The sequence below is a fragment of the Halichoeres trimaculatus genome, unplaced genomic scaffold, assembly GCF_033239565.1.
Source record: "Halichoeres trimaculatus isolate MK-OKI-2021-1 unplaced genomic scaffold, fHalTri1.1 fHalTri1_scaffold_5, whole genome shotgun sequence".
NCBI classification, from domain to species: Eukaryota; Metazoa; Chordata; class Actinopteri; order Labriformes; family Labridae; genus Halichoeres; species Halichoeres trimaculatus.
Genome location: NW_027437183.1, coordinates 14,499,177 through 14,511,389, shown reverse-complemented (window position 1 = coordinate 14,511,389; position 12,213 = coordinate 14,499,177). Strand labels below are relative to the sequence as shown.

The window sequence follows — 12,213 nt, the reverse complement described above, 5'->3', positions numbered from 1 at the left end:
CCATGTCAACATTCCCACTTTATTAACAGTGAGGGATACACAGCACAGAACAGGGCTCTGGTCTTGGGTGCTAAAGGTTTTAGTATGTGTGTGTGTCTGTGCCCATTTATCCAGTTCAAAAACACAGACCATGTGATGTATTTCACCTCACAGCCAGTTAAAACATCCAGAAGGGTTCAAGCTAAGGTAGACAGTGTACTGAAGAAGATTAAAACTTTTAATCCTAAATAATATTTTATTCTTTTTTACATTAAATTTCAGTGTTATGCATAGCTTGATGATAAAAAAAGATGCTTTAGTTTTTTTATGAATATATATCAATTTTTTTTCCAGTTACTGCCTGTTTCTTTTAAGTTGTTCATCTTTGCTTTTCTCCACTCACCCCCTATGCTGATATATTTTAACGCCACATTCATGTACTTGATGTAATCTGTTACTCATTACTAGTAGTGACTTTATGCAGATGTCATATTCAGCTAAAAGCATGTAACTCATAGCATACTTTGATTATTAAAGAAAGGCAAGCAAAAGTTGATTGGGAAAACAAGTTTGTCTTTTCAGCACAACCACAACCGATTTATTGTTTCTCATTAAACAAGACAAAAAATTAAACATTTGTCAATAAAGTACTTTCCGAGAACAGAACACACAAACGATGAAGAAAAATGACCTCAGTATGGATATAAACACATTTTCTTTGTAGGATTACTCTGGAAACACACAGGTGTACTACATTACTTTTGTTCCGCGTATTCATTATCTGGCTTTAATGTGGTACAGTTATACACACATGATGTTTTACAATATGATGACTGAGTTGAAACAGAGAAAAACAGATTAAAGCAGTGATGTATTACTTTAATTTACAAGCATATCTGCACACATGGGCATGAATCATGTTTATGTGCATTTACAGTATTACCTAGTATCCATCCCATATTAACAGACCATATCATTCATTTCATCTGAGGGCTAATTAAACTTGAGAGAAAAGCTTCAATGCAGGAGAGGCCCACACAAAAAATCTGGCATAATAAACCAGCTGTAATTGAAGCAGTGTGCCTACACTCAACCGAAGATGATTCAGCTTGCTGCCATCAGGACTTCATATTATCCTAATATGTGGAAAAACATGAGCACTGATTTAAAATTACAATCCTAGGAGTTATGAGGGGCTACGAACATCCCCCTCTCCTTTGACTTGAATACCCATCAGTCTCAGTGGCACTCCTCTCAATCAGGCAAACATACTCTTTTGTATTTGCATCCCTTTTTTTCCATCGTCTTGCTGAAATATGCAGAGTCCGCTCTGAAAAAAGTCTTGTCTGGATGGCAGAATATGTTGATTGGGGTCCTGTTTATGTTGCCCAGTAAAAATTGTGCCTTCAGATGTGTAAAACTTCCATGTCATGGACACTTTTACAAACCCATACCATTACAGATGATAGCTTTTGAAATGTGAGGTGGTAGTAAAAAAATATGTGGTCCCGCTCCTCTTTGAAGCATGGGTTACTAATTTTCAAATTGAGTGCCAAATTTTGATTGTCGGACAAAGTCACCACGCACCAGTGTTTCTGACTTGCATGGATAAAAAAAATAAAAGTATTTACAGACAATGGTTTTAGGGAGTGATTTTGAGCCCATACAGTGACTTCCACTACAGAGTCTGGTTTTCATACTGTGCCACCTGTCAGCCTGTGGATCAGGGAACCCAGTGTTAGATGTCTGCTTTGTACCATTTGCTCAAAGATTTCCCCAGAGTCTCTGAATTTTTAATGGTATTATGTATAGTATAAGATGAAACACTCAATTCTTGGCAGTTTTATTCTTGTTCACATGCTCCATCTCAGGTCTCTTTCTGTATTTACTGCTGAAAGACTCAGACTCCCTGAAAAGCCTTTTTTAATACCCAACTATGTTACTAACCTGTTGTAAATTAGCATAATTAGTTGGTTATTTGCTCCTCTGGGTCCTTTTTTTTCCGTTATACAACTTTTATTAGTGTTTTGGTATTCCTGCCAAACTCTTTTAAAACATGCTGCAAGCATCAAATTTAAAAAGAGCATATATTTTTCATTACACAATACGGTTTTCATTTTGAATATTGGATAAATTGCCTGCTTTTATCAACTTAAAATGGATTCAAATATTTTAAAATCATTAATTTTTATCATTTCAAGCAGCATCCAAACTTTTTAAAAATTGGAGTTATACAAGCAGATCTTAGCACCAAACCAGGTTCCCCTAAATATGCTTTGTTATTAGGTGAAATTCATAACAAGAGAATGTCTGTTTGTAGATTATTAATGCATCCATTTTTATGTTAAATCAAACAGTGTGCTGCTACTTTTCTTAGTCATGTTTCCTTTGTCAAAGGTTGCATGATGTCAGTTGGACAAAGCGGGTGAATAAAGGATATTAAAAGAGAACAAAAACTGACACTGACACTTAGAGGAGGTAGAGATAAGCTATCAAAGGAATTTCATTTTAAGAAGCAAAAGGTGACTTGACCGCAGTTTCCAAACAGCAATAAGCAGCAGAGCTGTCTTATTTTTAGTTAGGGAGAGGAAAATAAAAGAGAAAACGTTACCACAGTTGAATTGTCGATTCACATTTATCTGTTGAAACCCACATCCCTTAATGATCACCAGAATATTTGGAAAGCATTAGATTTAAACAAGATAAGTCTAGTCCTTTGTGAGGAGACGGAGCATCAGAAAGAAAACAGACTAACGGGACTCACTCAAGTGGATGAGATCATCATTAATGGGAAGCAGAATGGTAATGGCTTAAGAAGGGCTTCTCTAAATGCCCCCACTGTGCCCCCCACCAACACCACCAATGCTGTCTGGAACACAGCCCTCACACTCAGCCTGCCCATCAATCCAGAAACACATGGTGAATGTTGTGTGTGAGTATACATATGTGCCTGTGTGTTGGTGATGCAATGAAAAAGGAATGTTTGTTTATAATGTGAACTTTATTAATGTGTTGTGACTGCAGGAGTGCCGATAACAATGAGCAATCACAAAAGAAAGTAATTATCGCTAACCATCAGCGCCAAAATCTTCATCCGCATCGCTGTCATTGTCCCTGATTCTAAACAATCCAAGGGTCAGTGTGTCTTGTCTTGATTAGGGACAGACATGTTAAAATAGTGATTGATTAAGCACAGCCAGCAAGGCATATGGGACACGTTTATAAACAATAATAGAGAGGAAAGTGAGGAAACACTTCTGTCCCTGACATCACTGAGCTACAATCAGAGTGGCTTTTCTAAATAGCAAAGTTACTATGGTGAGGACATAAATATACACTGGAGTGGAGGGTTGAATACCCCACACCCTGCTTTCATCTTATCTTGGACAGAAGGACTTTTTCCAAACAGTCCCTCAGAGCAGCAGTGAAGCAACTATGGGACAAACTTTTATGGCGATGCTGGTATAGCAGGTGATGTAGACCAGTTTGGCAAATGGACCAAACAAAAATTTCTTTTAAAGTCCTTTTTCGTTTATCTTTTTAAAGGGGTTATGATGTCGTGATTGACAGCTTTGTTAAAAGAGTCATTGACCTTACCATAATCACAAGCGCTTGTTCAAATGAAGGAATCTTTTTTGTCTGTTTAAACCGACCTGAGTAATCTCCGCCGTTTCAAAGTTTGATTAAAATGTGAGTTTTGGTTAGAGGGTCAAGGATGTAATGTTAAATCTGAACAAGAAAACAGGCTTTAAACTTGCTTATTTTTGCGGTAAAGATGGGCTCTCTGTGAACCGGTGTTCACAGCAAGGTGTAGGTGACTCCCAGTGCTTAAAGAGCCAACCTTAAGTGAACACAGCAGAACAGGAGACTGCAGCTTGGTTACGCTTAGCTGGCAAAGTGCACACCCTGTAGATAGAGCAGGGGTGCTCAACCAGTCAGAGACCAAGAGCCACAAAAATTACCGTGGTACTACAAAGAGCCACACCACACACACACTTCCTCTGTCATGGAATGACATAAGATGAAAATCAATAAATTTCCAATTCTTAAAGCGACATTTACTGTGTTTGTAAGTGTGATTAAATTGGTACTTGGAGCCGTGTCTGAGACAAGTTTCTGTTATTACTGCAGAGGACACAAAGTTCCATCCATCTATCTTTTTGGATAGCTATGAGCACTTGTGCGATGTAGAGAAAAGAAACTGAAACTTAAGTATCAATCCAATCACCAAAGTATTGATCAATACTGATCCCAAAGTTGGCATCAATATATCAATATTTTAGATTGATTGGCACACTACTACTCATAACCATGATATTTTTTTTTATGAATGGATCAAAGAGCCGCACACCAAAAGGCAAAGAGCCACATGTGGCTCGCGAGCCGCAGGCTGGCCACCCCTGAGATAGAGGCTGGACCCCTGGCCTAATGGCTCAGTTTTGGCTTCAGCCCTTAGGCCTGTAGAGGTTTCACAAACTTGTTTCACAGTCAACACCCCAATTATTTGTCAGAAAAACTTCACAAAGGGAACAAAAATCCAAAGAAATGAGTATGAGTTTTACATTCACTTACATGTTTTGACATTTTGTTCATCAACAGCTTATAGAACAAGGAGACAATGGAAAATAATTCAGTGGAATAAACGCTGACACAGTGATTATTTTCTGACACGTGGATTTACACAACTGAAATTAAGAAGTGCAGCACAGACTGTGTGTTAATGATCTGAGGCACAACTTTCCACAGACCTGTCAAACGCGCTGCTGCAGCCGCAGGGGAGACTCTCCACTATAAATACAGACCCATTATCAGCACCTTTCTGTCATCAACTCACTCTGCAAAGCAAGAAAGATAGTCTAAGAGGTGCTGAAATGAAAAAGATCTGCCAAATTGCATTATGGTCGAGACAGCCAAGCTCTATTCTTGGATTGGACGTTTTCAGGCAAAGGGAGATTGTTTGTTCAATAAACCCAGCACATGGAAACACACTTAATTAGTTTCTAGCTGCCTTTATTATTTTTATTTACAGTTACACAAAACATTTTCAGCTTTAACAATTGTGATGAGGCGCTCACATTAAATTCTTGACAGACCTCCTTGGCCTAAATCTGGAAGTTTCTTTTAAGAGGTGCAAGATTGAGATAGAAAACTTCCTTGAAAGAAAACCCATTAAAGAAAGAATAGGAAAAAATACTCGTCATCCTTGTGCATATGCCACAGGAAAGTTGTGAGGTCATCAAAGGATGCAAAATGCTGCCAAGAAGCAGGATATCCTCATCTGGTCTTTTATGAGATCACTGCCAGTAAAAAGGACTCCAACCAAATTAAGCCATACCATTTTCTTTCTTTCGTTCTTTGTGTCAGCTCCATCATCCTTCACATGCTGAAACCTCTGCATTACATATACTCAGAGTTATGGATCCGGGAAGGACAAAGACAGATATATAATACATATAACTGTCAGACAGAGCAAATTAAAACCTGCAATAACACTTTGACTTTAAGGCCAACATGAATAATATATCTTTCACGTAGAAAAGAGTACATCATGTGAGAGAAAAGTGGTTGTAAAAAGCAGCAAGACAGAAAGTTCTAAAGAGCAGGAGCTGGAGCCATGAGTCAAGGACGTAATAACATTGAGATCTCACAGTTCTGCACCCCTCCTGTCCTCTGCCCCCTTCCCAAATTTGCTGGACCTGATATAGGGATACATTAGGTTAGCGCTGAAGGTCCCTATGCGGCTATTACCTGACTAACTCAACACTGCAGTGCTGCCAGCCAGCCTCTGCACAGCACAGAGCAGTCTCTGTTAGTGCGATCCTTCCACTGCTGGACTCACTGTTCATGCTCTGGTTCTGACAAAGACTGAGCGTGTGCATATTCAAGTGTGTGTGTGCGTGCGTGCGTGTGTGCGGTAAACCTGGACAGGCTGATGTTTAGATTAGCATTATTAATCAGATGGCCTAACTGATGAAACACTTTATTTATTTGGGCACGGTACGTCAACTCTATGAAACATCAAATCTTACAGGACATAAAGCGCGGAAAAAAAACATCTTAACCTGTCAAAAATAAGAGCTCCTGTTGCATTGTTACAAAGTAAACAAAAAAGGTTAACGTTGCGAAATAGCTCACCATGCTGTTGATCTTTGTGAGGAGCTGCTGGAGGAAATCCTTTAGTTTGCTCAAGTGCAGGCAGGTGTCCTTCTGAGAGTCTGGGCTGTCAGCTTGGCCCCATGCCACAGCTTTGTCCAGCCAGAACTGCATCTCCTGGATGTTCAGGAGGGGCTCATCGGTGGTCTGTTGGAGCTGATACATTTTCTGCTTGTCCAGGTAAATGTTCTTAGGATCTCGTCTAGGTCTAAAATATTAAACAAAACAAAAAAAGTTAGGAGCTAGGATTAAAAACATACATAAATTTCATTCTTCATTGCCTTTGCTTGGGGGAACATAATGCTTTGAACATTTATTTAAAGTAGGAATGCACTGATACTGATCGGTTATCAGTGTATTGGTGCCCCTCTAAGCTGGATAGGTGGGAGGAGATGCATGTTGCTATGCCTTTATTTATTTGTTTGTTTTTTAACAGCACTCCTTGCTACTTGATTTGAAATGTTGCCTCTGATGCACTTGCTTTGTTTTTTGCTGCATTACCAGTCAACAGAGTATATAAATGTACATTTGAAAAAACTTGTGTACATCCTGAAGAGTTGTTTTGATAGTAAACATTTAAACAATTCATAGTTTAAATAAATATCAACTTCAGTAATTCCATATATTCATCTTTTGCTTTTTACCCAAAACATTACCAGTCTTATTCCACAGTGGGGCATGCAGGTTATTATTAAACACTGGTATTAGAATGGTATCAGTATCGGTCAATACAAAAGCCCAGGTACTGTTATCTGAACCATAAAAGTTGGATCGTGCATCCCAAATTTAAATAGGGATGCACGATATTATTGGCACAATATCTGTATCGGCTGATAAAAGCTTAAAAATATGTTAATCGGTATCGGCAGACATGAAAATTTCTGCCGATATGCACAGCCGATAAGGTGCTATTCAGTTAGGATTATTATTATTTTCCATCTGAAAAATAAGCTCCTTAAATAAAATGTAGCACTTCATTTATTTGCACTGCAGAGCTCTCTGTCTGTCACCAGGTTGTTACCATAGCTCTAAAATAATCAAATGCAACTTGGTTATGTTTAAAAATGCATTGTACATTTAAAGTTCATGTTATCTAAAGAAATTATTTTTCTGTATTTCAATACTGAATGTCTTAAGTTTGAAAAAATAATACATTTCTTATTTATGGTAAAATCAAATGTTTTTTGTCTTGTTTTATGTGTGTTTCTTAAACAAATAAGACCGTCACAATAAGAGTAACATATAAATTCCAGTACAGGAGAGACTTAGCTTTCTTTACAGAGAAAAAAACAAACAAACTTGTAATTATCAGTATCGGTATCGGCCAAAAGGGGTTTCGGTATATCAGCATATCGGATATCGGCAAAAATCCAATATCGTGCATCCTTAATTTAAAGCATCTACAAAATCCACATAAATGGAGGCAAACATCCTTTTTTTAAATTTTTAAGCAAATATAAAAACTTTTCAGCTTAGCAGAGAAACAAATAACTAAGAACCCTCTCAAAAAAAAAACAGCCTTATGATGTATGTCGGCTGCACGCTATAGCGCATGTGTGGCCCACATCTTCCCCTGTTTAGTATATAATAAAGAAATTAAAGGTTATATTCAATAGAGAATAAAATGAGGCATATGCAGTTCATCTGGTTACGTGAAGCTCTTATTACCACCATCTGACCACCAAACTTTCAAGCTGCAGGCCATCAAACCTTTTCACACGAACGCATTCATGGAGGCCTACTGGGAAATAAACAGAACATTCTTCACCTTTTATGATGATGGAGGTAAAATTGTGGGGGAGCGGATCACAAGAGTGTGTAGGGATGTGTTTTGTGACTGTGTAAAGCCTGGGAATGGTGTGTGTTGGTGTGAGTGTGCCTGTGTGTTTTTGTTGTTTTTTGCCATAATGACAGGTCTGTGTACGACACCACGGGGTTGTGTTTTATGATCACCTCACTGCACACAATTTGTTTAATGTCTTGCCATCATCTCTGCTGGAAAGCCCCTATGGCTCATTGATGTGAATATATAAATACTCATTTTCTAGGAGGAAAAAAACAGCCAAATTAGGAACAAACGCTTCTTGTTGACTTGTGCTGAGGACTCAAGTTTTCTCAGTTAAACAGAGTTGGAGACGGCCCAGGTTCTGGATGTCTAAGTAGCAGACAGTCTCACCCTCAATCATCACAGATAGAGTTAAACATGGGTATTTAATAAATGTAGGTGCAAACGCATGTCATACTGGCAAAAAAAAATGCATGTACACATGCACATAAACACATGAAAGCAGCTCCAGTGTTTGCTGTACACACTCTGGAGCAGGAACAAGATGTGACTGGTCAAATATTGTTTTTGAAGATTTGCTAAACTAAGCGTGTGTACTTTGGGTCAAGGTGAGTTTGCAGTTCCAATTATGAGATTGTTGACATTATTTCTGTAGAATCAAATCAGTTAAACATCACTTTCTATGAATTTACTTCTGTATACAGGAGTATGTTCCCGAAAAGCAAGATTTAATGAGGTTACTCTACTAGTTGTGGTTTAACAGTCATAAATGTGTGCAACTAATTCAGGAAATAAAGCCTAATCTCATTTTATAACTGTGCGCCTCCTTTAACATGATCACAAGTTCACAACTCATTATGACTTGTTAGAAGGCATTTAAGGTTGCTGAATTGTTTCAGTAATTTAGAAATTTTATAAATAATTAAAATTGACTTCTTTCTATCTATCTGGACACCTTTTTAAGATATAAACAACATCAATAATAATCATAATAATAATTAAAAAAATAGATTGTGAAAATGTTTGCATAGATTAGTATCTTTTTTTATCAACTAAACTCTTTGCTTTGCACATCATAGCTTTTCAACTTCAAGAGTAGGGTAAGACATCAGTGTATCCTGTTAATGTTATCCTGGTATATGAGAAGCTTGTTATGCAAAGATTTGTATTTTTACCCCTTTAGAAAGTTAAAAAAAACAGTGTAGATTCTCAAATAAATTCACTCATCCAATCCCACCATTAACTAAGACAGGAAAAGAAACACAATGTAGTGAACAAAAGTAATGTATCGATCTGAGTATCAAACAGATGAAGGGAAAAAAGAAAAAAAGGGGTGTTTTTATATTCTGTCATAAAAATAGGTGTTTTGTTGTGTACTTAAAATGGTGTAGTGTATCTGTCAGAACATTATGAGCTCCATGGGTGTGAGAATATATAAAGTATATAAAAAGAAGAACTCAAACATAGAGTAACTATTTCTGTGATTAAACGCAAATTGCTCCATTTTGACCGACAGCCTGCTTCAAGTGCATGAACACATAGCACCTCAGTTAGACGTAATAACTCTACTTAACCACAGGATGCCAGTATTTCCTTCACTCTGCTGCAGATAGCCTACGTACCAAGAATGGTCTGTAGGTTCAGTTTAACGATATCAAAAAGCATTAAAACACAATTTTAGCAAGAAAGATAATGTACATATAACTCCATAAACACACGCATGTTAAACCGCTGTCAAACTAACGTTATTTAAGGAATAAGCTCAAAGCCAGGTCTAATATGCTGCTAGTAAGAACGTAAGCTAAAGTAGCTTTTAAATGCAAAGCAACATTGTTAACCGGGCTACAGACATTAATTTGCATCTTCAACGAACAGAACTACCCGATGAACATTTTTTATATGTACCTGAAGACAGGAAGACCAGCTTTTCATTCCACGATGTAAACAAACTGAAACTCCCTCTCCTCTCCCGGTTCCGTGTATGAAAGAAAATGATTGGCTGATGGCATCATACCCGCCACTTCTTGTCCTCGCAATGCCTGCTGGGAAATTGAGTTACACAGCTTCAGGAGAAGTTGGGAGAAATATGTAGCACATCTGATAGTAGGGTTTTTTTGTTTTTTTTTTTGTTTGTTTTTTCACACACTGGGTCGTAATTTGTTTTCCGCAGTGGTTTCACACAACACCCTGACACAAGCATGCATATTATTAGTATTCACTAGATTCATAACGACCAATATTGAGTCCTTAAAGTTTAAGCAGATTGACAATATGAAATGCTTGTTGTACATGTGTGTATGGCTTGATTTAAAATACTTTTATAAATATATACTGGTTTACCAAGAAAAGAGACACCAAGAAAGCATAAGCAACAAAAGGCATAAGATATTTCAAAAATGCTTCAGAAGAGATACTTAGGGAAAAAATTAATATAAAATTTTAGAAAACTTTTTGAAGGAACTTAAATCAGACAAAAACTCTGAAATTTTCTGTAAGTGTGAGTAAAGAAACTCAAGTCTGTATTTTTTAAACCATATGTTAATAAAAAATGAAAAAGGATCTATTCTGTTGAAACATAGGATTACTCCTTCTTGGACATTTCATTAAATTTTCAAAATGGAATAACTGTGTTCCTTGAATGATAGATTAAAAGATAAACTGCAAGAATTTTATGTGCATGATATGCTGCAAAAACTTTTCTGACTGAGCTTTAATGACGCTTTAATGAACTGTACATCAAGAAAGTAATTATAGCACTTTACTTTTTTCCACATTTTGCTATGGCTTCATTTCCAAATAGAAAAAAATATTTATTCTCCACAAAATTCTACACACAACACCCTATAATAACAATGTAACTTTTTTCAGATTTTCTAAGAATAAAAAGCGAAGATATCACATGTACATAAGAATTCACAGCTTTTGCTACAAAGCTAGAAATTGAGCTCAGATGCATCTCGTTTCTATTGATCATCCTTTAGATGGTCCTCCAGCATTTCATCCAAAAACGCTTAATTGCAGTGAAAATGCGGTAAAAGAAAATCTACCTCTACATGGAAATGTCAAGGGACTGGAAATACTGTAGTTAGCATGCTAGGCCTGAAGTTGACACTATAACTATCTTGTTCAGAGACCGCTTTTGGTAGAGCTCCACCAAAGTAGAGTTGGGCCAATCATCTGGTGTATTGGTGAATACTTATTGTAGAAGTGGTGCAACAAATTCACATTTTGTTGAAAGACAGTCAGCAGATTCAGCAGATTCAGCAACACAAGCACAACATGGTAGTCCACTGCAATCATAACAATGGTACTGTTGTACCTTTGTATGTGAAAGATGAGCATGACGTTTCCACTGAAAACGCTGGCTTACTGTTTGACTGGCAAAGGTGGTGGCAGCGTTTCAAAAAATGTCCACTCTGGAGGCCATTTTCGAAAGTGTGCTTTTAAGGTTGGCTAATCCACTGTTTTTGTGTAAATGCGAGGCTGATCCGCAAGGATTATTTTGAATTTCACCCAAAAACCGCTGTGTTGTGTAAACGTCCCTTCTGAATCCACCTGCGGTAAATTTAGTTGATTGGACATTATCTGGAAAAGGGGAAGGGAAAATTCTGCTGCTTCGAAGTTCCCATTGAGCACAGTGGTCTCCATTGTAGATGGAAGAAGTTCAAAACCATCAGTACTCCTCCGAGAGGCCCCTTGTCTATGCTGAGCAATTGGGAGGAGAAGGGCCTTAGTCAGGAGGTGACCAAGAACCCAGTGGTCACTCTGTCAGAGCTTCAGTGGTCCTCTCTGGAGAGAGAACCTTCCAGAGGGACAAACATCCTTCAGTAATCCACCAATCAGGCCTGTATGGTACAGTGGCCAGGTGGAAGCCACTCCTTAGTAAGAGGCACAGGGAAGTCTCTTTGGAGTTCGTCAAACCTGGAGGACTTTAAGACCATAAAAAAATTCTCTGGTCTGATGAGTCAAAGATTGAGCTCTTTGGCGTGGATGCCATGTGTCATGTTGGGAGAAGACCAGGCCAACTCATCACTTGTCCAATACCATCCCTACAGTGAAGCTTAAGGTTGCTGCCAAAGGTGCATCAACAAAGTATTAGGCAAAGACTGTGAATACTTATGTATATGTGATTTCTTCATCTTTTTCTTCTTCTTTTTTTTAAATCACAAAGAAAAAAATGCAAAAAAAAATTGTTGAGTGTTGTGTGTACAATTTTGAGGGAAAAAATGTTACATTTCGGAATGAGGCTGTAACAAAGCAAAATGTGAAAAAATAGAACTTCCGTGAGTACTTTC

General features: G+C 37.6%; 1 protein-coding gene across 1 annotated transcript in view; it reads right to left on the bottom strand.

The window, feature by feature from the left end:
* The window catches only part of fancc (FA complementation group C), a 31,156-nt gene extending 21,266 nt beyond the window's left edge, over positions 1 to 9,890 (bottom strand). Inside the window, exons 1-2 of the mRNA XM_074670606.1 lie at positions 9,824 to 9,890; positions 6,115 to 6,340 (exon numbers count right to left, since the gene is read on the bottom strand). Coding sequence (XP_074526707.1) covers positions 6,115 to 6,297 — 183 coding nt within the window. The 5' untranslated portion in view covers positions 6,298 to 6,340; positions 9,824 to 9,890. The remainder of the gene's footprint in view (positions 1 to 6,114; positions 6,341 to 9,823) is intronic.
* Between the last annotated feature and the right edge of the window lie 2,323 nt (positions 9,891 to 12,213).